The sequence below is a fragment of the Lepeophtheirus salmonis genome, chromosome 11 (assembly GCF_016086655.4).
Source record: "Lepeophtheirus salmonis chromosome 11, UVic_Lsal_1.4, whole genome shotgun sequence".
In the NCBI taxonomy this organism is placed as follows: domain Eukaryota; kingdom Metazoa; phylum Arthropoda; class Copepoda; order Siphonostomatoida; family Caligidae; genus Lepeophtheirus; species Lepeophtheirus salmonis.
In genome coordinates, this window is record NC_052141.2 from 8,924,339 (window position 1) to 8,947,372 (window position 23,034).

The 23,034-nt window shown below is 35.6% G+C and overlaps 6 protein-coding genes and 1 long non-coding RNA gene across 9 annotated transcripts; 3 read left to right on the forward strand and 4 right to left on the reverse strand.

Annotated features, from left to right (window-relative positions):
• The first annotated feature begins 416 nt into the window (after positions 1-416).
• On the forward strand, positions 417-5,055 carry capu (formin protein cappuccino). Its single transcript, XM_040721031.2, has 2 exons — positions 417-580; positions 701-5,055. Exon 2 carries the CDS (start codon positions 754-756, stop codon positions 4,204-4,206), a length of 3,453 nt encoding a protein of 1,150 aa, XP_040576965.1. The 5' UTR covers positions 417-580; positions 701-753; the 3' UTR covers positions 4,207-5,055.
• A 965-nt stretch (positions 5,056-6,020) lies between these two features.
• Positions 6,021-7,681, reverse strand: LOC121125798 (uncharacterized). 2 transcript variants are annotated; one of them, XM_040721034.2, is made up of 4 exons: positions 7,215-7,681; positions 7,016-7,152; positions 6,562-6,956; positions 6,021-6,492 (listed from the first exon to the last, which is right to left on the reverse strand). In XM_040721034.2, exons 1-4 carry the CDS (start codon positions 7,520-7,522, stop codon positions 6,088-6,090), a joined length of 1,245 nt encoding a protein of 414 aa, XP_040576968.1. In that variant the 5' UTR covers positions 7,523-7,681; the 3' UTR covers positions 6,021-6,087. The 2 variants fall into 2 exon arrangements, with proteins under 2 accessions (XP_040576968.1, XP_040576966.1); XM_040721032.2 differs by having other exon boundaries at positions 6,562-6,968.
• Positions 7,682-8,435: 754 nt separating this feature from the next.
• Positions 8,436-12,500, reverse strand: LOC121125939 (mediator of RNA polymerase II transcription subunit 25). 2 transcript variants are annotated; one of them, XM_040721208.2, is made up of 3 exons: positions 10,323-12,500; positions 9,955-10,259; positions 8,436-8,899 (listed from the first exon to the last, which is right to left on the reverse strand). In XM_040721208.2, exons 1-3 carry the CDS (start codon positions 12,298-12,300, stop codon positions 8,744-8,746), a joined length of 2,439 nt encoding a protein of 812 aa, XP_040577142.1. In that variant the 5' UTR covers positions 12,301-12,500; the 3' UTR covers positions 8,436-8,743. The 2 variants fall into 2 exon arrangements, with proteins under 2 accessions (XP_040577142.1, XP_040577143.1); XM_040721209.2 differs by having other exon boundaries at positions 9,955-10,256; positions 10,323-12,497.
• Positions 12,501-14,035: 1,535 nt separating this feature from the next.
• Positions 14,036-17,282, forward strand: Arp1 (Actin-related protein 1). Its single transcript, XM_040721814.2, has 3 exons — positions 14,036-14,907; positions 14,962-15,194; positions 15,900-17,282. Exons 1-3 carry the CDS (start codon positions 14,624-14,626, stop codon positions 16,511-16,513), a joined length of 1,131 nt encoding a protein of 376 aa, XP_040577748.1. The 5' UTR covers positions 14,036-14,623; the 3' UTR covers positions 16,514-17,282.
• LOC121126489 (protein C1orf43 homolog) lies at positions 17,266-18,964 on the reverse strand. The gene is made up of 2 exons (XM_071891800.1): positions 18,184-18,964; positions 17,266-17,829 (listed from the first exon to the last, which is right to left on the reverse strand). The coding sequence occupies exons 1-2, from the start codon at positions 18,468-18,470 to the stop codon at positions 17,400-17,402; spliced, it is 717 nt and encodes a 238-aa protein (XP_071747901.1). The 5' UTR covers positions 18,471-18,964; the 3' UTR covers positions 17,266-17,399.
• LOC121126490 (uncharacterized) lies at positions 18,543-20,798 on the reverse strand. The gene is made up of 4 exons (XM_040721816.2): positions 20,662-20,798; positions 20,390-20,571; positions 20,231-20,308; positions 18,543-20,154 (listed from the first exon to the last, which is right to left on the reverse strand). Exons 1-4 carry the CDS (start codon positions 20,788-20,790, stop codon positions 19,839-19,841), a joined length of 705 nt encoding a protein of 234 aa, XP_040577750.1. The 5' UTR covers positions 20,791-20,798; the 3' UTR covers positions 18,543-19,838.
• A 376-nt stretch (positions 20,799-21,174) lies between these two features.
• On the forward strand, positions 21,175-21,890 carry LOC121126491 (uncharacterized). Its single transcript, XR_005866939.2, has 2 exons — positions 21,175-21,311; positions 21,369-21,890. It is a non-coding gene; the product is annotated as an uncharacterized lncRNA (long non-coding RNA).
• The last annotated feature ends 1,144 nt before the right edge of the window (positions 21,891-23,034 follow it).

The following is a 23,034-nucleotide window of genomic DNA, read 5'->3' on the forward strand; positions in this document are numbered from 1 at the left end:
TATATTGCTCACGATATCTTTTCTTTTCGAAATGTCTTATTTTTTTTTATATTATTAAAAAATATTCAATAGTCTTTTTTTTTAACAATTTTAGAACCGACTTATTCACAAAATGTGTGCTGAAATATTACCTCAATGAATTTATTTAAATTAACTAATATTATATAAATTTTATCGGTAAGAATTGCCGAAACAATTGTATTTGAAATGATAGAATAAAAAATTGTGAAATAATGGGAAGTCTTATAAATGATTTATATTTTATACCTAGCTAGAGCTACATGTACTAATTGGATTGTCTTCCCTAGTACTTAGTAGAAATGAATTACTGTATCATGGCCCATGGGTACGTAACTATATTAGAAACTGACGTACAATGAGAGAGACCTGTTGAATGCAGAACAATGTATCTGAATGAGAAATCCCCTTGTCTTTTCTCTTGAGTTGTGGTGAGTGAGTAAGTTGCTCGCTCGCTTACTCATTTAATTTTCTCGTTCCGCGCGCTCACTCTTCCTTGGGCTTCAATTCATTTTTACCTTGTGCTGCCTATTGGCCGGGCTAGGTTAAGACATTGGAAGAGGTAGGCGCCCTTGATTTATCTTATCTCTTCAGTTGAAATTCTCCTTGACTCATAGGATGGCGGCAGTGTGACGTCTTCGTATTGCGAGTTGAATTCCATTCCTCTTCTGTTTTTTTGTAGATTGTTTTGGAGCCAAGATTCCGCCCGGACAGAAAGCGACTAAGGGCGGTCGGATGGAGGAGGAGGAGCAACTTTCATCCTCCTCCTCCTCTAGTAATGATCCGTCTCCTCGGATGCGCCGAGATGTGAGAAATGGGAAGGATGCCTCTCCGCCGCCTCCTCCTCCACCTAAGCGGTCGCCCTTAAGCAACCACAATGTCCGTCCAGCATCTCTGAAAGGAATCCGTCCCCTCTCCACGAAGCGTGAATCTCCTCCCAAGACGCTTCGTTTCAGTCCATGTCGGGACTCTCCTCGCCTGGGATCCCTGCAGCACAGTCCCTCCTCTCCTCCCGTTCTCCTGGATAAGAGAACATCCAAATCCAACTCCTCTCTCCTTGAGCAAAGAAACAACGTGACGGATCTCATGAAACCCTCGAGTAAATTTCAAATTTCGAAACATCAAAAAGTGGACCTCCAGCAGAAAAGGGTGGAGACAAGCGAGAGGCGTCGTAAAGGCTCTCTGGACTCCTCCTCTATGAAGATGAGCAGCCCCAAACTCAAATCTAACTCAGAATTGAAAAAGAATGCGCTTAAAGAAGCGGATACATTTGAAGGATCATTTTTTCTACAGTCCATCTCCTCCTCTCTTCAAGAAGAAAATCACCTGAAACAAAGACTCACTGATGAGGATTTGTCCTCCATTGCACAACATGTGGCAGACTTCTTACTAGCCTTGGGTGTTCTTCATGGAACAAATGGTGCTTTCAAAGAAGATTCCACTTATTCATTCTCAAAGCGCCACTCTCTCAGAAATTCACCCGAAAGGACACTCTCGAATAAATGGAGGAAAAATTCGTCTTCAGCGAGTAGTTCTGTCGAATCTTCTCCCAAATTAGGACTCAAATATACAGAGGCAGAGATGCAGCAAGTCATTTTAGGACTCAAAAGACAGCTTAAGGAATCCATTGAAACCCTCAAAAAAGAGCATGATGAAGAATTGTTTAAATTGCGTGGAGAGCAAGCAGCCACGGAGTCTCTGGAATACTACGTTGATAAGATTACAAACCTAGAATCTGATATTGATCAACTAAAAAGGGCTCAAAGAAACAGGAGTGAGTCTCCTTCTCAAGGCCCTATTAGTTTATCCTCACTTCCTCCTTCTACTGATCGAGATTCTTCGGATATTGAAGTCAAAGGAGAAATCATAGAAGTGACCAAGGTCGTGAAAGGAAGAGTCAACCAAGTCCTTCAAAATGAAGTTAAAATTGAGAACAAATCCTCTCCAACCACATCTCCTAAAATGGTTCATAAAGGAATTCAGGTCACTGTTAGTGCGGAGGAAAATGGAAAAAATGAGCATGCGTTTGATGAAATCCAAATTGTTAGCTCCGCTAAAGCATCACCTCTTCCTTCACCTGCATCTGATCTTTCCAAAGAGATTCATCCTTCTACTCCGACAAAATCTATAGATCTAAATGCATCATTACAGGAGAAGAGTTCTCTACGGAACACCGCCCATGAATCCTGTTCAAATATTTCTTCTTCGGGGGATTTAAGTGGGGAAGTAACTCTAGCTCCAGTACCTCCCCCGCCTCCTCCAATGCCACCTTCTGGTATTGAAATTCTTCCTGAAAAGGAAACTATTCCAAAAACTCATTCTGTACCTTCTGCTCCTCCTATATGTGGATCTGATTCCTCGTTACCAGAATTACGGATTCCTCAGCCGCCTCCTCTACCAGGTTCAGATTTTGAAGCTCCTATCCCACCACCGCCTCCTCCCCCTATGCCAGGATCTGGAGCCATCCCTCCACCTCCTCCTATGCCAGGATCTGGAGCACCACCACCTCCACCCCCTCCTATGCCAGGATTGGGAGCAATACCTCCACCTCCTCCTATGCCAGGATTTGTGGCTCCACCACCTCCTCCCCCTATGCCCGGATCTGTAGCTCCACCACCTCCTCCCCCTATGCCAGGATCTGGAGCCCCACCTCCTCCTCCCCCTATGCCAGGATCTGGAGCCCCACCCCCTCCCCCGATGCCAGGGTCTGGTGGACCACCTCCCCCACCACCTCCTCCTGGTGCAGGGGGACCTCCACCCCCACCGCCGCCCCCTGGAGGTGGTACTCTCCCTGCAGCAACAAATATTCCTCCACCTGTGCCTATTATCCGTAAACCCGTGATACGCCCTAAAAGTTCAATGCGTCCCCTTTACTGGACAAGAATTCAAACATCTAATCAAAATGATGAGTCCCTGTGGAGAGAGTTGGAAGAAGCAACAATAGAAGTGGATGAGTTTGAAGCTCTTTTTTCTCGACCAGAGGCTAAACCCAAGGCAAAAAAAACTCAGAAAAAGGAGGAAGGCTCTAAGGAGAATAGGAAGCTCTCTGTCGCTAAGATATTAGAAGCAAAGCGCAGTCAAAATGTGGGGATTTTTATTAAGTCAAAACATTTGGACATCTCTGAAATTGAAAATACCATCTATAATTTCGATAATTCTGTGATAGATTTTGAGACTCTTGGAGGGATTAAGTCAATTCAAGCAACTGAAGAAGAATTGTCTGCCATTACATTTCATACTCAACAAAGTGAGATTCCTTTAGATGTTCCTGAGCAGTTTTTGTTCGATCTCTCTCAAATATCCAGCTTCAATTACAGATTGGAGTGTTTTATGTTTCAAACAAAATTTGTGGACTCTGTCGCGGATATTGAGAACAGACTAAACAACATGAAACATGTGTGCGATACAATTGTGCATTCTAACTCTATGAAACAAGTTTTAAGTGTTATTTTAGCTTGTGGAAATTACATGAATGGAGGTAATATGCAAAGGGGTCAAGCGGATGGGTTTGCTATAGATATACTTCCTAAAATTAAAGATGTTAAAAGTGCTAAGGATTCCTCGGTCAATCTTCTACAATACATTGTCCGATTTTGTATAGAGAAATTTGACGATAACAAAGGAACGTCTGAATCCAAATTACCTGTTCCTGAAAGTTCGGACGTGGAAAAATGTGCCATGCTTGACTTTGATGATCAAAGGACGGAAAGTGCCAAGTTAGAGGCGGAATTAGATGCCGTTAAAAAGAATTCAGAGGGTGTAATCAATAGCAGCGATGAAAAACATGTAGAGCCCTTTCGTGAAAAGATGACTTCTTTTCTCTCACGGGCCTCTTCGAATCTATCTGATCTGAATGAACTCATCTCTGAATGCTCATCCAAATTCGACAATATTGTCAAGTTTTATAAATTTGTTCCGAAAGGAGGAGGGCCTTCTCAACCAAAAGACTTTTTCTATGTCTGGTTACCCTTTTGCCTCGACTACAAAAATATTTGGAAGAAGGAACAACTCCGAATTGAGAAGGAATGGCTTAAAGAGGCACGAATGAAACATCGTCAAAAGAAGGAGTCTATGCGAGAAGGATTCGTCGTCGGTCCCAAAAAACCTGGGGGCCTTAAAGATAGAATGATTGCTCGAAAAAGAAGGAGTGGATCTAATCTGGCTGACCACGAAACTGGAAATAGCTAACAATTTTAGAATAGTCTTCTTCTTTTTTTTTTTTTAACATTTGCATTTACTATGTATCTTCTCATCTCTTTATCAGTGATTCTTATTACAACAATCATTCATCATTTCCCAGTGAGAACTTTTTTGTATTACATATTTTTATTCTACGTATTTGGAAGTACAAATTATTTTATAGTATTGATGGGTACACTGTTTGTTTTATATACATTTACTATTTTTTGATTGTTTTTTTTTTTTAAGCACAAATTTTACATGTCTTTACACAATTTGAAAGAGCACAATCCGCATGTTTTGATCATGTATTATCCCCTTCCCTCCCAAGATATATATTCACATCTTTGTTGTTTAATATTATTCTTCAGTTACAAAGCCCTCTCTATAATATTTCTTCAGTTGAGGATTAGCCTCTAATGTTTTATATCCTTTTATTTATGTTATATAAAAAATATTATGAAAGAAAATTAATCATAAATTTTTAGTCAATTCAAACATTTTTTTTTTTTTTCTTCTTTACAGAAATAATTTTGATTAACCCAATAATAAAAAAAGTCAGCTACCTACCACACTCCTTGTCCATTGAGTTTAAAACTACCCCTAATGAAAAACCATGCCATGTCATGTCAAGGAAATAATACTTTTTGTCTTTAAAAATATATTCTTGTACGATTCAGAGTATTTTAACTGCTATTAATATTTAATTACTATATACATAAGCTATAGCCTATAATAACTCATTACTAACATATTTTGTTAACTAAATATATATATACCTTTGTTATTTTTGTCGATATATCCTAAGCATTTCCTTTCTTAAAAAGAACTTAAAAATAAATATATAGATTGATAAAAGATGTTCTTTGGTTCTTCAATTGATCAACTGAGGCCTAAAATATTGTTTTATATACATCTATACGCTATTATTTAATTATTAATTTTGGGAAGAGATGGATATGTAATATGTTATTGTTAAATTGAAAATTTTCCCTTTTATTCAATTTCAAATTAGTGAGTGTGGCTGGTTAAATTTAGAAGTGGGACTTTCGTTTTTTGGAAATATTATTTATCATGATTTTGATCAATTCAGAAAATGGTTCGTTCTTTCTAGGACTTGAGCTCTTGTATCAAACAATTCAAACGGAAATTGAGGCACCCAAAGATTTATTTGTTGGATTTATTCATTTTTGTTTACTTAAAACTGGATTCTTGGCCATTTGTGAGAACACATATACTACAACTGAACTACTACCCCACAATTGGCAAAAAAACAGTAGGATACTCTATGAGAAGGAGGGTGAGCGATTTGAACTTCGTCATAGACAGGATGGTGGAGAGCGAATGCATTCATTTGATGACTTTGAGTCTCCTATAGAAGGAAAAAATCATGATCTCATCATTCGACTCAAGAGGGTAACCGAGGATTGGGAGGTTACACTCGCTATCGAGGATCTCTTAGAGTTCGTAAATGAAAAGTCATATGATAAAGGGTTCTCTGAAGGGATTAAGAACCTTCAATATTGTTTTACTGTAATATATGAGGGACTGATTTATCCATTAAGGCTGTATACACTTCGAATGGAAGATGACGAAGATTTAAAAGTAAATGAGGATCAAACTGTAGATCTCGGCTCTTATATAGGGCCAAATATTGAAAGTGATGAAGAAGATTCTCCCATTCCACCTGAAGTAGAAGAATCTGATTTCCCTCATGTATTGTTAAGAAGTCAAGGAGATGAAGAAGAGTACAGATATGGTGTAATGCAACCCGAATTCCCATACCCAAATAATCTTAATTAATGCGTAAAATATTACATACATTTTTAGGAACCTATTTTTTTTTCTCATATATTTTCATGAAGTCCTCCAATTACATACTATAATATATTATTGAAAAGGTCGAGTCCAATAAATGATTGAGGAATCCGTGACTGTTGTAATTGATGCCTCCCTTTTTCTCATTAGTATCGATAATGAGGCGTGTAAATAAAGACCCAAATAAGATTGTCCAACTATAAAAAAATATCCAAACATTGCTGATAAAATACCCAAGCATGTTATTAATATTTTCTTGGCCAGGTTTGAAGAGCTTGATTGCTCAAATAGAGATTTAGAAAAGATAAATGCTCCAAATTCTATGAAACCACATATTTGAGTCAGAATCATAAGAGTTGAAATGGGGTATTCCAAGATGGTTCTACTGAAGGTATAATAGGCTAAACCAAAGAAAATAAATATATTCGAAGTTCCATATAATAATAAAAAATATGAGCTCCGCATTTCTTGTGGATTCTAAAAGGGGATTAGAATAACTTTTGATTCAATATTTCATTTTGAACAAGTGTGTGCATACAGACTTACCACTAGGTTTATGTCCGCAATACCCGTATTTGGTTGTTGAAAATACATCTCATCGTTGTTAAAACCAACTGGTATTAAAATACTAGCCAATCCATAGCAGATACTTCGAATGGAGTCTTGTTTAGCGAGTCTAAATGCAAAAATATTTGCAATGCCGTTGATAATTAAAATAACCAATGAAATGAAAATATTCTCTGTTCTATTTTCACGGAATATATTACTTTCTTTAAGGTAGAGTCCCAGAGCTAGACCCTTGGCCAATGCTGATGTTGAATATAAGGGTATACAAACAAATATTTTTATTAACAATCCTGTCCGTCTATCATTGAATTGAAGTACGGTTCTAATGAGTCCAATGAAAGAAGTCATCGTCGAAAGAGATATTATTGTATTTCCTATCAAAAGGTCTAATTAATTTAATTAAAAATGCCACATTCAGGAATGTTGCACTAACCCTTTTCATCAAAGCTATAGTAGGTAATGAAAATGATTTTGAGTATAAATTGTGGGCCATCATTAAACAGTCCAGAGTAGAGTTTAATTAGCTTATTTTCTCGCCCTCCCCTTCCAGTCCATAAAGTATAGAAACAACTAAATTATGCATATTACTATTGGGTTTTGATTGATAAATGTATTGAAAAAATAAACCTTACATCGAAATATGAAGAACTGGATAAAAAATGAAGAAAGTTATGAAGAAAATCAATGTTTTTCTATCCTTTCGATAAGATGTAAACTTTCTTTTGTATAAATAATTGGTTCCAAAGTATCCTAGAGCAAGAACAAGACCAGGGAGATATAGTGTAAAAATAGTCCACCCTGCTAAAAAGTAGTGATTTTTCTTGAATAGAAAGTAAGTTCCAAGGAGACAACTAATCAGTTCCCAAGTTCCGATACATATCCCTCCAATAAAAAGTTCCATATACCAATAGAAGGACTTCTTTCCTTCGTTACTCTCCATTTCATTTCACTATGTTATGAATAAACACTTGACCTAGTTTATTTCTTGATTATGATCTTAGAGCAGAAAAGAGAGAGCAAATGTAAGGATTAACCAAGAGGAAAATTTGTGAGGTTAGGTCACATTTAGTTAATTAATGCTAAATTACTACACACAATAGTTATCTATTTATCCACTACTCATTCTCAAGTATTTTTTGAAAAAAAATATAGCTCTGTGAAAAAAAATTATAAGAAAACAGACAAAAAAAAATTTACGATTTCTTTTATAAAAAAAATAATTCGATCAAATTATGGAGTTGAGGATTTTTTTTTAATTTAAAAAAAAAACCTCGGACAACTCTGAACAGGATTGCCAGATTGGCATTTTTTAAGCAGTTTGGCTTTGAAAAGTTAGATTTGTCCTAAATTTGAAATACATATGTATTTAATAGTTTTGTTTTACAAAACCACTTTTCATTAAATTTTATTTAATAGGTTATGTGGCTCATTAAAATATTTCAAGTGGCAATGCGGAACATTATATTAAAAGTTTGGACACTATCCCTGTACTAAATCGAATTAACAAGAAGGTACGCAACACTAATGCACGCTAATGTCTTTAAAGGTTGCTCCAACTAATAGAGAATACAGAGCTCAAATCTTCTAATGAACTTTGACCTAATGCTATATAAGAAGTGCCCAGTTTATACTTAAAAAATGACACTAATTTGACTGATGTATCTCAATTTGTTCCAAAGTTATCGTTTATGATAAGTTTCTAACGTTTTGTGTGAACTACATGTCTCAAAATTTAATGGCCTCTCACTGTAAACATATTATATAATCTTCCTAATTGCAAAGTTTTACCAAAATCGGGTTCACACATTGTCCGTAAACTTCGTGGGCGGAATAAATATCTAATAAATATTCTATTTTATAAAGAAGTGTATTCCATTTTTTTTAAATATAAAAGATACATTCAAATTACTTAACATCAAAGATGGAACATCTTTTCAATGACATTTATATATCTTGTAAAAGTCATAATTAATTAATGTCAAAATCATTTATCAAAAAGAGATAACGAGTTTGATAAATACAATTGCAAGTATTTACAATCCACGTAATTAATTAATTAAATAAATGGGCTTGTAATATATTTTTTTTTACGTTATAATAATATATTATTTAATGGTTGATTGACTAAGGATAGTAAGGGCGTCCGTAGTCAGTAAGGTAATTAACCTAAAAGTTCTCTCAACATTGGATCATTTTGTTGCTGCTGTTGAGGTTGCTGCTGAATCGTTGCTTGGGTTCCTGTCATAACTGGTTGCATAAAAAGATGTTGTTGAGGCATGGTCGTGGCTCTCTGTTGAAAATGTGGTTGATTCAACATCTATTAAAGAAAAACAACAATGGTTAACTGGCAATATATGTGGTGATTCTAAATAAAAACAATTTTGAATGAAAATTAAGAAAATCCCAATATATTTTCTTACTTCATAAATACATACAGCCAAATATTTCATACGGAGGCGTCCGCAGGATTATATATATATATTATGAATTATTATTTATATTAAATTTTCTAGTAAAAAAACCAAAAATTACTTAATTTGAGGGGGGCTACACCCCCTCACGCCCACCACCTGTGAAACTGCCTCCCATAGACATATTTGAGTCAATTATAGGCTTTGATTTCAAAATTTTTGGAATGAATTAAGACACCCAAGAATGTTAACTATAGAGCATTTTTATTGACGTCATAAAGTACACCATAATTGAAAGAGACGCCATCTTAGGGACTCAAGGTTGATATTTTTACAATTAAAATAAACATATTTTCAATAAATCTTGCTTAAATTACATGAAATGGCTTAAAGAATGAAAAATACTTAATTACACTTGCATTGAATACTACTGGATGTCTATTATCAGAGGAAGTACGCAGAAACTATTAAGGAATTTTTTTTTCTACAATTTATTTTCTTTTTTAAAAAAGGGGGAAAAATAACAATTTTTGAAATTTTTCCTGAATAGCTGTGGATTTTTAAAATTTAATTACAAAAATTTTAATATTTGGAATTTAATTTTAGAGTTTTTGTGTAAAAAATTTAATTTTTCATGAAAAGCTCTGGATGTTTGATTTTTTTTTTCCAAAAAAATTAATATGTGAAATGTAATTTTTGAAATTTTTTGTGAACAGCCTTAGATTATTGATTTTTTTCTTCAAAAAATATAAATTTTTGTAAATAGCTATTGATTTTTTTAAATTTTTTTCCAAAAAAAAAATTAATATTTGAACTTCAAGTTTTTAATTTTTTTGGCAAAAAATTTAATTTTTTGTGAACAGCTTTGGATTATTGATTTTTTTTCCAAAAATTTCCCCCCCCCCCAAAAGGAAATATAAAATCCTACAGTCACATATTTCGTTTAGGATTCGAACACTACCTGTCGTATGTTATTTTGGCCCGGCATCCGCTGCTGCTGCTGCTGTTGTTGCATAAGTTGTGCACCATCTGGGCGAACAGTCTGTATTTGGTGCTGTTGTTGCTGTTGTTGTTGCCTATAGAAATTTTTCTGCCGTTGCAGTTCTTGCTCAAGAGACTGGATTATTTCCACACTTCCCATGGCTCCTTGTTGTTGAGGAAGGACTTGTCCCATGTGTCCTCCAGGCATAACGCCAGTTCCTCCACCACCTCCTCCAGCCTGAATGTTCATTGTAGATCCAGCCACTGACATTGTTGTAGTCGCTGCTTTAAAAACAAAACAAAATGAGTAGAAGAGCTTTAGTCCCTGAATGATAAAAAGTCACTTACCCATTTGCATCCCGGGTTGTTGTTGCTGTGGATTTTGAATGGTAATGGTCTGTTGTTGATTCTGAGATACAGGGACCCCAGGTCTGACTTGAGCCATAGAAACTGGGACAGTAGAGGGTCCAGCTCCACCTGCCCCTAGTCTATTGGCCATAATTTGCTGCTCTGTTCTCTCTTGTTGTATGATCTTCCGAACTCTTTCCACAAATCTATACTGCTCATTGGGAATAAATCCTAAATAAGCTCCCTTTTCACTGGAATAGAGAAGTATGAGAACTTTAATGTCACAATTCGGAGATCCTGTAAAATGAACACATCCAGCATATCCAGAGCCGAGAGATCTGGTCAAAGCAATGAGAGATTCGCATTGTTCCGGATGAAAAAATACGGATCTAGCGTTCCTGAAATAATGTCCTCCAATATTTTGAACAAGGGCTTTTGGAATGACTTGCATTATCAATTTCTTGGGCCAACTGTTTGATTTGACATCCGGAACACCCTCTTCATTCACAGCAGTTGTTACTGAGCAAACAACAGAATGAGATTTGTAGTCCTGGCTTCCAATATCAATTTTAATAGAGTCACGCCATGTCAATTCGCCTTCCCATATCGTTTCCCGAGGGCGATTTTGACCGATTGTTTGTTGTGGTTGAGGCTGTTGGGGTTGTGCCACGGTTTGTTGAGGATTGATCTGATTCATGGTCCCTGCAATAGTTACATTGGGAGGTCGGGACAATTGTTGTTGAAGTGTTGATAGATTGCCGCCTGGCATACGTGGGTTGTTCATCTGTTGTTGAGGGTTCATGATGATAGGACCAGTCGCTGTTTGATTTACAACGGGTTGTGGAGGATGGTTTAATAAGGTTTTGAGAGTTGGGTTATCAGTTTGTTGTTGAGCCGCCTGCTGTTGTTGTTGAGCCGCCTGCTGTTGTTGCTGAGCCTGCTGGAGTTGCTGTTGTTTAAGACGATCTCTAAGAATATTAGAGGTATTTGCTTGTTGTTGCTGTTGCCATGTTGGGCGGGGTGTGCCCTGCTGAGCTTGCTGCGGAGCAACAACAGTCCCTCCAGCAGAAAGTAGTCTTTGTTGTTGCATACGTTGGTTCTGTTGTTGAAGACGTATTTGTTGTTGTTGGGGCATGTGAATTTGTTGAGGTCGTAGAGGTGCTCTTTGCATGACTTGCTGTGGTTGAGGCTGCTGTACAGGAAATGGTTGTTGGGCTTGTGTCATGATGGTTTGGGGCTGGGGTTGAGGTTGTTGCTGAGTCTGTTGCTGCTGAGGAGTTGAAATGACAACGAGGGGTGTTTCTTGGAGTTGAATCCCTCCAAGGAGAACCAGGTGCCTTGGATCTTGTGCATAGTTTTTCTCTTTGTAGAGCATGAGATCTCCTCCAGCCATTTTGAACATGCGAACCAGAGTGGGCAATTTGCGGGGTGAAAGAAGTGTTAGGTGAATGGAGCGCTCTAGAAAGAGAGGAAGGAGCTCTTCCATTCTTTTGCCTACATAGGGAGGCGTGTTCACTCTCACAGGAACATCGTAGTAGGGAGAATTGGCGAGGTAGATCACATACTTGGATGAGGGGTCCACATGGTTGTGATGAGCGGCTCTTCTTTTGTTATCCAGGCGATCAAACACGCGAAGAGCAGCGGCGATGCCCTCCACTCCACACGAGTGCGTTTCCCCACATCCCCCGCTCCATGAGAGTTGATCCAGAGCCGCAATGGCACTACTGTAGGAAATGAAAGGTCCTTTGACGCGAGTTGTGGATCTTGGGTGACTGTCTGCCGCAGCAAATGTCACCAAGTGATAGGAGGAACACCTTGCCACGTCTCCCCATTCCTCTTCTCGTCCACGGCTCAAGTATTCCAGGGAGGGGATCAGATAATTCCCCTTCATCTCTTCTTCCATATAAGCTCCATTTAAAGCCGTGTCTTCCACCACCAACACCACATCCCTCAAATGTCCTCCGTCCAGCAAGACCATGATCAATGTAGTATGTAGTAATTGGTTACGACTTCCAGTCCTCCGTCTCTTGTCTTTAAAGTAGAAAGTTCTCCTTTAGAAGTCAAAAGCACAGTCAAAATTAATAACTTTTGATACTTCAAAAGAACTACTAATCAAAACATTGGATGGAGCTCGTATACAGGGCCACCAGAACATTGAAATCAACAAGAACAACACCCTCCTTTTTTTTGTGCTTGACGGGACTACAAAATAATGTTCTCCAATTTATAAAGTAAATCCTGTAATTTGAAACTTTAACAGATCATATCCTACCCATTTCAAAAATTAAATTACATTTCTTTTTATAGAAAGTTTAAGCATTAAACAACTATTGTTTCAATGACATAGAATATCAATTATATATTATTAATTTAATCTAGTTTTTATAATAAAACCCATATATTATAATACATACTATTACAAAATAAATATTGAAGCCAATTTATACTGATGAGCAAAAGCAAATCAATTTCCTATCCAACCAACGCATTTAAAAATCTTTATGCAGTAATAAACAGGACTGCGGAGTCGGTGCCATTTTTGGTCTAGTCGGAGTCAGGAGTCGGAAAATTTGTACCGACTCCGGCTACATAAATTATTAAAATTTATTTATAATCTAAGGCTTATATTGAGTATTCGAGAAGTTATTATCTAAATGGTTATAAATTATGGGATTAAGTACTATTAATTTATTAAACTTATTAAGTTAACTAACTTATAAGTTTACTTCACGTGCTTTATACTCCAGACAATCACAGTTCCCGAACCCTTCTAAAGTCTTAATTATTATGTTGGGTAGAGCAAAACCACTAGCAAACAAGTTCATTGATTAGACTTATGAATAGTCAATGTCACTAGAGAAAAGTGTAACATTCCAGTGTGTATAATTGTTCCTCGGTTACGAGTACGTAAAATATTTTTCCAAACTTATTAAACGTATTAGCAATAGATATATTTTGATTCATTTAATTTCTTTTTATCTAGTTAAATGTCTTATTTCTAGATATTTTCTTTATACATAGCACAATTATTTGCTACATATAACTAACAACAACCTATAGCTATAAATTCAAAAAAATATATGGACTCAAATGACTCAATAGTACTTATATATCCTATAAAACATATTATTAAAAAATAATAATGTGTGTTAGAGTTGGAGTCGGATGTCGGTGACATTCAAAATACTGGAGTCGGAGTAAGGCATTTATCTACCGACTCCGCAGCCCTGATAATAACTACCTAATCAACAACTTTTCAATAAAATTTCATATAAATTATTCAATATGTATGACAAAAAAATTATTTTTTGGACAGATATGAGCCATTAAAGGTTCAATTTACTCTATTAATTTTAGAACATTCTTTTGCACTTCTGTCAAAATCAGCGCTCGCCAAAAAACTACATCGTTCCATATTTGATATTGATATTTATTTCATTTCAGTGCTCTCTTACGTACCTACGTCAGAACTAGAGAGAGAAAAAAATTAAAAGTAAAGAACAGGGACACCTTTCCTAATGGACTCTTTATGACTATCTTACTCAAAACTATGAATAATTAATTAATCAACCAATTTATCTCAATCAATGTTCATATATTAAGCGTATTGATTTTGTTATTTCCATTTAATTTATATTTTGTATATCCTTACTCACACACTCTAATAAAAATTCTATTTTTGATCTGAATGTGCAAATAGCAGGGCATGATTGTGTTTCTGTGCAAGAAAGTAAATTGTAAGTGACGACCATAGCAATGACTCATTGATCAATAAGGCTTGTGAACTCATTCGTTGACAAAGTAGAGAATGGTTAGGATTACGACTGACGATATTCAGTCATAAACCAATCATATTGCGGCCGTATATTATAAATATGTTTAAGAAATAATAATAATTCTTAATAGCAATTATATGTATATGAATGTCAAGTTGTTACAATGAAAGGAGTGGGTGTTGAAATGTCACGTGACCCAAAACATGCCTTCCTCCGTATTTCAGTAGGTGGAGGTTGGTAGGATTGAGTGTGAGTAATATTTTTGGAGCTGTGAGATTGAGTTGGGCGTAGACGAGCAGTATCGACGACGACCGCGCGTTGAAGAAGAAACAGCGAAGAAAACGTACACAGATAATTACTTTAGGCATAGGATTCAGCAGCATTTGAAAGCAGCAGTCGCCGACAATCGTGACTCTCCGGTCTTTGGTACATCCATATTAATAAATAATCATTAATCTATTCCTACGAGCTCGACTCACTCTGAGAGGAATCCCTTAATAATAATAATAGACCCAATACGGAAGAATGGAAGCCTATGACTTGATTGTGAACCAGCCTGTGGTAATTGATAATGGCTCTGGAGTGATAAAAGCGGGATTCGCGGGAGATCAAGTCCCGAAGTGCCATTTTGCAAACTACGTGGGTCGTCCCAAACATGCACGTGTCATGGCCGGCGCCTTGGAAGGAGATCTCTTCGTGGGTCCAAAGGCGCAAGAGCATCGCGGACTTCTCAACATTCGTTACCCCATGGAGCACGGCATCGTGACGGACTGGAATGATATGGAGCGCATTTGGCAATACATCTACAGGTACGTTCCAAATACATTGCACATTTATGAACCCACTAACACTTTGAATCGCAGCAAGGATCAATTGCATACATTCAGTGAAGAACATCCCGTCCTTCTCACAGAGGCCCCACTCAATCCCAGACGGAATCGCGAAAAAGCTGCTGAAATATTCTTCGAAACCTTCAATGTCCCTGCACTTTTCTTATCAATGCAAGCTGTGTTGAGCCTTTATGCAACGGGAAGGACCACGGGAGTTGTATTAGACTCTGGGGATGGAGTTACTCATGCAGTTCCCATCTACGAGGGTAAGGAACAGAAATGGTGGTGGTTGTTGGAGTAGGCTAGGGATGTGGAAATTGGCGAATTCCTCCTGAGTATACATTTAAAAAAAAGTATGAGTTGTTCACTAATCTCCAAGATATTAGTGCTTCAATTTAATATAATTTATGCCTATTTTGAAAGTTGAAACGTATTAGTGAACAAGGAGCTCTTGTTTGCTAAATCATTGTTTCTAACATTAATCAAATTTTACAAGAGACCCAAAAACGTAGGTATAGGAATTATGATTAATTTTTAATGGGTTGATGGTTGAATTGTATTTATTCTTATATTGGAGGGGTCCGGGGTGGCTCAAGTAATCTCCTACGAGGTAATGCTTGTGGGGTTTTTTAAAAGGCTAATGGGAAGAATACTATTTAGATGTGTTGTTTCACCAATCAAAAAAGTCGTATATCCAATGATGATTTTTTTTTTTACGAAATGAACAAACTCCCAAAAACATCTAATTTATACAAAAAATTGAAAACTTTGCAGATACAGTGATTGGCCAAACAGTATGGACAATCTAGCTTTTATAGTGATCCTCTGTAAACAAAGATATGTCGTTTATCGAAGTTGCCAACATATATTTTTCTTTTTGATTTACACTCCAGAGGAATTAGACAATTTTCACATCCCTAGTGTAGGGACCTCTTCTTTCTTACCAACCTTTTTTTTATATTATTATTTAGGGTTTGCTCTACCACATAGTGTCATGAGAGTAGATGTAGCAGGACGAGACGTTACCCGACATTTAAAACTCCTTCTCCGTAAAGAAGGTGTTAACTTCCGCACAACAGCTGAGTTCGAAATTGTACGAACCATCAAAGAAAGAGCCTGCTACCTTGCCTCTAATCCTCAAAAAGAAGAGGGCCTCGACACGGAAAGACACGCATACACTCTACCAGATGGGAGTTCACTAGAGATAGGACCAGCTAGATTTAGAGCACCCGAGGTTCTATTCCGTCCAGATTTAATTGGCGAGGAATGTGAGGGACTCCACGAGTGCCTTGTTTTCTGTATCCTCAAATCTGACATGGATTTGAGAAAAGTTCTCTTTCAAAACATTGTGCTCAGTGGGGGATCCACACTTTTTAAGGGATTTGGTGATCGACTCCTCTCTGAAGTCAAAAAGTTTGCCCCTAAAGATATCAAAATTCGTATCTCTGCACCTCAAGAGCGCCTCTATTCCACTTGGATAGGAGGCTCCATTCTCGCATCACTTGATACTTTTAAGAAAATGTGGGTCGCGAAAAGAGAGTATGACGAGGAGGGACATCGAGCCATTCACAGAAAAACGTTTTAATAAGGAACTTATAACAAGGATTTGTAATTGTTATGTTCAATTTGATCCACAACTACTCCTTTCAATCATTCCAAACTCTCATGCTCTTCACTCTATTATTTGAATAATTAATGGCCACATTATTTAATTAGTCTGTTAAAAAAGTATTTTTTTTAAAAAGTTATTAATATATTCAAACATTTTTATGCAATTGCAGATTATAATATATTTATACTGAATTCGGATTTTTTCCCCTCCCCCTTTCTTCATTTGAGAGTTGTTTTAATCGGACGATTGATACTGTGGGTTTGTATATATTGGGAGTATGCACTTGAACAAAACACGGGCTTTGAGTGTGAGGGAATATAGTTAGAACTCATTTTTAAGACCTTAGTAACTGTAGAACTAACACAAATATCTCCCCAATTGTTTTTTATCCGGTCAACCAATCATTTTTTCTCTCTCCTTGTTATAAATAATTACTACCGTCGTCTTGGTCAGTTCTTGTTTTACATTATCAGGCCCATATTTTTCAACTATAATTCATTAAAAAAAATATCGTTCTTTAATCTCACTTGTTTCACACCTAACGCACTTTTTCACAAACTAAAACATTAATTCACATTTATTTTGTATTAATTTTCCACCAAAAAATAATAGAAGTTCCCTCCGAACACTATGCAGAAGAATTTATAACTTTTTTGTTATATAATATCGATATAAAAATATCTAATAATCATGAAAGCTTGATTAAATGTGACATTATTTAAATATATATTTATAATTTGTATTTTATCGAACCTTTAATTTTTTTTTATAGAAGAACAAACGTATTTTTTTTTTACAAACACTTTATAACTAACATAAAAAAGGAGTCAATAGAAATCCAATTAACACTATGAAAGGTTTAAACAGCCGTGCTGCTAGAGCAAGTCTCGGAGCCAACAAACAGAACCGCTGAGGATCCAATTTGTTTAAGAGCCAAGGGATCCTCATTGGAAGAATCAATGTTGAGTTTATTACTACTTATATTCAGATACACATTCTGTGAGCCGTTGCCTCCAGATCGAACTTTCTTAGTACAAGACGGATTTCGAATCACTTTTTTTCTTAGAACGTCGAGCCGTAAGGAAAATTTCTCATATCGCTCAGATCCGAATTCCTGGTAGTGATAACGAGCATCTGAATAGTCATCACATATTTGATGTATTAGTCGTGAGTCAACGCCGGACAATGGCCCAGAGAGGCAATTATTAAGGAAGGAACGAATATTAGAGCCAGCGATGCGTGCGAAGCTAGGATAATGGCGAAACAAGTCCTTTTCAAACAATCTGTGAGTAAAAGATTGAATGATGATCATGTTAGCAAAGTAAGGGGTACATTAAATACGCAGTGTGTCTACATAAAAACAATCTTGAATAAAAATCAAGAAAGGCAGAAAATCCCATTCATTATTTACTTCATAGACATCTATGAGTCAATTATAGCTTTATATTCAAATCTGTGGGACAAAACGACGCCTATTAAAGGTTAACTGTAGTTAATCACCTTTATTTGATTTAAAAGGCTTATATTAGACCCGGTACAGCCCCTTTCAAATATAATTTATAATTATTTTATTGTGACGATCAATTTTGCCTAATTAAAAGTGCCATCACAGCAAGAAATAATATTAAAATACTTGCCTGTAGCTTTCAAGAGCTTTAATACGATAGATATGACCTGGAGGCTGCTCCTCATCCGATATCTTGAGAGGAGGTTCGTGTTTAACATAGGGAATATAGTCTAATTTGCGATCAACTTCACGTCTTAATGTTTTCGGGGCTCCAAGGCCAATGTGAGTATGAGGACCACGACGATTTCGTAGTCCGAATCGCATGATTTGTCTACGGGCAAATATGAGAAGAACAATAAAAGCCTCTACACAAACGGCGATAATGATGACAACCGTAACACCAGAGAGTTGCTCCACAGGCATAATGATGTAATTACGAGAGAGAGTTGTATGATTATACTAATGATATAATTAAAAATGGACTAGGGGTGATCATTATTTGATAAAAGCAGAGTTCTATTAGACTATTGGATAACAATTATTAATTAATATTTCATCATTTAATATGGAGATTCTCCGTAGAATTTATCTTCATTCAGAATCTTTTCCATGATGGCTTTTCTTCCCAAGGGATAACATAATTTCCTTTCGAGTCCAAACTTCTTGATCCGCTTGATTTCCGATACACGAGGAAGAGGCTGAATCACATGATAAGTAGCTCTATGACGTCCGAAATGCTGATGAGGAAATTTCTGTCCTGGGAGTCCCTCTACACAAGTACCTTTATTCCAAAAGCTTTGAATATAACTCCGAACTGGAACTCTGATCAGGCTGGATAATGGCATTCCAGATGTCAAATTAGTTTACAAATATTATAAGTGGATGAATAGAAGAAACACAAAAAATGAAATTAGGGCTCACCAACAGCTGGGCAGCTTCCTAGTTCCTCCTGCTATTTCATATTTAGTGGCTAGCTCCAGCCAAAACTTAAATCAACGCACTCTTTTGTGTGTGTGTTTGACGAGAGTAGAAAAGAATGTTCTCATATTTATAAAGTAAATCCTGTAAATTGAAGCTTAAACAGACCATCATATCATACCCATTTCAAAATTTATTAAAATTAAAAAGTTTAAATGGAATATGTATTTTAAATTTAACCCAATTTTACAATGATAAACATGTACAAGGTCCCACGAGTACTTTAGTTATTACTACATGGCAATTTTTGAAGCCATCTTCAATGAGTTCTACTAATATCTTGAGAGAACCAAAGGTAATCACATAACCTTATGTAGGGGGCGGAGGTCTATTTTTATGGTTATAAATCAAATGGACTTTGTATAATACTAATATTACTCCATTTTATTTCAACAGCATCAGAAAATCTATTTGAAGTCACGTACAACAAATAATATCTCTTACACCAAGACGACATTTTTGAACTGAAGTAAAAATGTAAGATATGGGCTGTTAAAGTTGCAATTAATTACATTCATGATATAAATATTAAAAAAATCATTTGCACTTCCGTCATCAAACATGAAAATAGGTGTGGATTCCATCTATATTCATTTCAGTGTTCTGTGGCTGGTAGCTATTATTATTTTTTTTTACTTACATGAAATGATGTCATAGAAACATTTGACACGAACTTGCTACGATAAGGATCGGAATCTATCTTCTGACTCCTACATTTTTCTTGACGATATCATTGATTGTCAATATCAAATATTGAACGATTAAATGACTTATGACTTCAATTAGATTCTGTTTCTTTCATAAAAATATTTTTTATTCATTTTTAATATCCGTGACTAATTCTAGGATCATAAGCTCTGCCGTGGCCCTTTTATCTTTCTCTAATTCATTGAGCTTATCGTTTAGATACATGAGGAAATTATGATTTTTATATACTTTAGATTTATCTACACCACTACTACTCCTTTTCTTCTGCTCCTCTTCCCTATGATGGGAGAGTACTTGTGGTTCTTCGATAATATTGTGTGATACCTCAGCATAGTTTTGAAATTCACTGGATGATGGTTCTGGAAGTTCAGTCATGTCCCCTTCGTCCTCTGGGAAATAAAAAATATTTTCCTGGAAATCACTTTGAAGAATAAAAACGAGAATGAAGGATTAAACTTTTGTATCATCACATATTGATCAAGAATGTATTGACATACCAGGGATGCGCTTTAGAGTGTGAGCGTTCCTTTTTATCACTTGAAGATTTTTTATCATCTCTCATAGATCTTTTATCTCTGTAATGATTTAAAAACAAAGTTAAAATACATATTATATATATGATTGTTGCAACGACAATTTACTAATAAAGTATTTACATTCGCCGACAGTTTATGGTGTTTTTCAAAAATTCCATTTGATTAAATAGATTCCAGGTTGAAGTAGGTTCAGCATCTGAACTATTACTCGCTCTTTTCCTCTCTATAAACTTTATTTCACGAACAAATCTATCCCTTAGAGTCTTCCATATCCTTCGGCATTCGTGTGAACTTAGTCCGGTCTGTAGGGAGGAATTTTATAAAATAATATAGTAATTTGTAATTCATTACTATAACATAAATCAAATCATAATTTTATTTAATATACTAACATCTTTACACAATAAGGACCAGGCTTCATTCCTCTTCTCCTTTTTCAGGTATGCTGCAGAACCAATATCCCATATAGATTTGTGTTTCTTCACTTCGGCAATGAATAATTCTTTATTTACCTTCCACATTGTTCGAAACAGCACGTCTATTTTATTTTATAACGCGAGTTCCAAATGAAGATGGGAAAGTGATGTTGGCTTATGAATGTTATGAAGAATCGAGAACTGGTCGATTGACACTTGTCATACTATGGACTATGTATGTGATGTACAGTAGCTGTATTGTTAGATGTATAATTATACAACAGTTTATCACTCACTGCGTTCAATTTTCTGCTTTTCATTACTTGCTCCTTTATTATTTTTATGGACTGGAACCTTTCTATTTATGATATCCAAACCTAGTCTACTCTTTATTTAGGAAAACCATTTGGAAGTCTTAATCTGCTGCAAACGATGGCAGAAAAATCATTCAAATGGAACTTAGCGAATAATTATAATACATCCGTTATGGTAGACCCACTTTCGGTTTTTAGGATTTGCTCGCGCGTTTGTCTATCTTTAAAGAGCGCAAATTTGTGGATTTTAACATCAAACACTCAAAAGAACAAGTTTTAATGGATATTTTGGTTAAAAGAAAAATAAATTTGGTAATAATCCTAATATTATATTAATTTTTCATAAATAAATTATCATTCCTCCTCCAGGGAATTAAACTGACGTTTCAAAATGCTCCTGGAAAGAGAAACATATTTAAATGACTGTCTATGCAAAATTAAAAGGCCTTTACTTGGATCAAATTGGTTGTTTAGGCCCTCAATATGGCCGAGATCAATGCTGACTTCACATGAAAATGCCAATCACTCACCCATAAATTGCATCATAATTGAAGGAAATGGCATCTTGGAGGCTCAACGTTGATATTTTTACAACGTAAAATGAATAAATTTTCGATAAATCTTAATGAAACTCCATCAAATGGCTTTATGAACAAACAAAAATTAACACTTGCATAGGATATTACTTAATTCTAATGATAAACCGTGATATTTGAATATAATCAAAGTAATACAATCCCTAAAAATGGATAGATTTGTACAATTTTTGTTTAGTTTTTGATCGATTAGGGACGAGAAAAGTACGATATTTAAAGAATTTCCATTATAATAATGTATGTATAATAATATGTATCTACAACACGAAAATTAGATTGTATAAAGATGAATTAACATATTTGTAATATATTTTAGCGTCATATATTTAATAAAACAAGGGAAAAGAGGGATATTTTTTTTTAGATAGTAAGGCTTAAGTCCTTCTATTTAGTGATTCCATTTTGACGTACATTAGTTCACTATTTTCTTTAATATTAATAAATAAAGGGGTTTCATTGCAATAAAACTTGGTTGTTAAGGCCCCTAAAATGGACGACATCAACATTATGACGTCACGTGATATAGAACGTTTTCATTGCTAGCAATGAATGAAAAATATTGCAAGAGAGATAATTGACTTAATTGATTATTCTGGACTGTTAGCCAACAGTGCGTTTAACCCGCACTCTTATTCTTCCAGAGCAGAAAAAACGAAACAACCTCTTACACACACTCCCCTCTTTATATAAAAATATAAATATACAGCGAAACGAACGAACCCAATTAATTAGTTTTAACAAAACCTCAACTTCTCTGAAATTAGATATAAATATATGATTTTAATATCCATTAAAATGTGTTCTCTTGAGTCGCTGATGTTAAAATCTTTAAATTTTCACTCTTTAAAGATAGACGAAGACTAAAAAAAATCCTAAAAACACAGAGCTTCGACGAAAGTGGATCTATTATAACGGATATATTATAATTATTCGATAATCTTTATTTAAATTATATTTATACTATCGTTTGCAGCAGAATTAAGCTTCCGAAGGACTTTTCTATATACAGAGTAGTCTAGGTTCGGATACCGTACAAAGATTTGTTCCACTCACGTAATAAACAAGTGCATTGAAAGAAAATCAGCTAGTAATGAAAAGCAGAAAATTTAAAGCAGGAGTGAGAAATTATTTTATTGTTACGTATACAGCACGGCGGTACCTCGCCAACACAAATCTATGTTTTCAATTGTTATTATTTGATAAGATATACCAATGAATTCATAGATATCTAAGAATTCATTGGTTATGTAATATTTATTCTCCGTTTCCAAAAAAGATAGGAATACAATTTCTTGTTGATCCCTCGTTATATTAGTATTGTGATATCTGGAAATCCTTGCTCGGTCTGGACCGGTCTTGTATAAAATTCGGTCCAAAGGAAAAGTTCGATCTAGATCGGTCCAACAGAAAAATTTGGTTTAGTTCGGTGACAAAAAAAT

Bases quoted from the DNA above. Each gene is read 5' to 3' on its own strand.
- capu (XM_040721031.2), top strand. From the start codon at position 754: ATGGAGGAGGAGGAGCAACTTTCATCCTCCTCCTCCTCTAGTAATGAT.
- LOC121125798 (XM_040721032.2), bottom strand. From the start codon at position 7,522: ATGGAGAGTAACGAAGGAAAGAAGTCCTTCTATTGGTATATGGAACTT. The intron at 7,153-7,214 runs GTAAGGTTTATT...TGCATAATTTAG, and splicing joins CCAGTTCTTCATATTTCGAT to TTGTTTCTATACTTTATGGA. The intron at 6,493-6,561 runs GTAAGTCTGTAT...ATCCCCTTTTAG, and splicing joins TTGCGGACATAAACCTAGTG to AATCCACAAGAAATGCGGAG.
- LOC121125939 (XM_040721208.2), bottom strand. From the start codon at position 12,300: ATGGTCTTGCTGGACGGAGGACATTTGAGGGATGTGGTGTTGGTGGTG. The intron at 10,260-10,322 runs GTAAGTGACTTT...TTGTTTTTAAAG, and splicing joins ACAACCCGGGATGCAAATGG to CAGCGACTACAACAATGTCA. The intron at 8,900-9,954 runs GTAGTGTTCGAA...TTTCTTTAATAG, and splicing joins GCCAAAATAACATACGACAG to ATGTTGAATCAACCACATTT.
- Arp1 (XM_040721814.2), top strand. From the start codon at position 14,624: ATGGAAGCCTATGACTTGATTGTGAACCAGCCTGTGGTAATTGATAAT. The intron at 14,908-14,961 runs GTACGTTCCAAA...TTTGAATCGCAG, and splicing joins ATTTGGCAATACATCTACAG to CAAGGATCAATTGCATACAT. The intron at 15,195-15,899 runs GTAAGGAACAGA...ATTATTATTTAG, and splicing joins TGCAGTTCCCATCTACGAGG to GGTTTGCTCTACCACATAGT.
- LOC121126489 (XM_071891800.1), bottom strand. From the start codon at position 18,470: ATGCCTGTGGAGCAACTCTCTGGTGTTACGGTTGTCATCATTATCGCC. The intron at 17,830-18,183 runs CTACAGGCAAGT...TCAATCTTTTAC, and splicing joins CGTATTAAAGCTCTTGAAAG to TCACAGATTGTTTGAAAAGG.
- LOC121126490 (XM_040721816.2), bottom strand. From the start codon at position 20,790: ATGTGGAAGGTAAATAAAGAATTATTCATTGCCGAAGTGAAGAAACAC. The intron at 20,309-20,389 runs GTAAATACTTTA...AAATCATTACAG, and splicing joins ACCATAAACTGTCGGCGAAT to AGATAAAAGATCTATGAGAG. The intron at 20,155-20,230 runs GTATGTCAATAC...TATTCTTCAAAG, and splicing joins CACTCTAAAGCGCATCCCTG to TGATTTCCAGGAAAATATTT.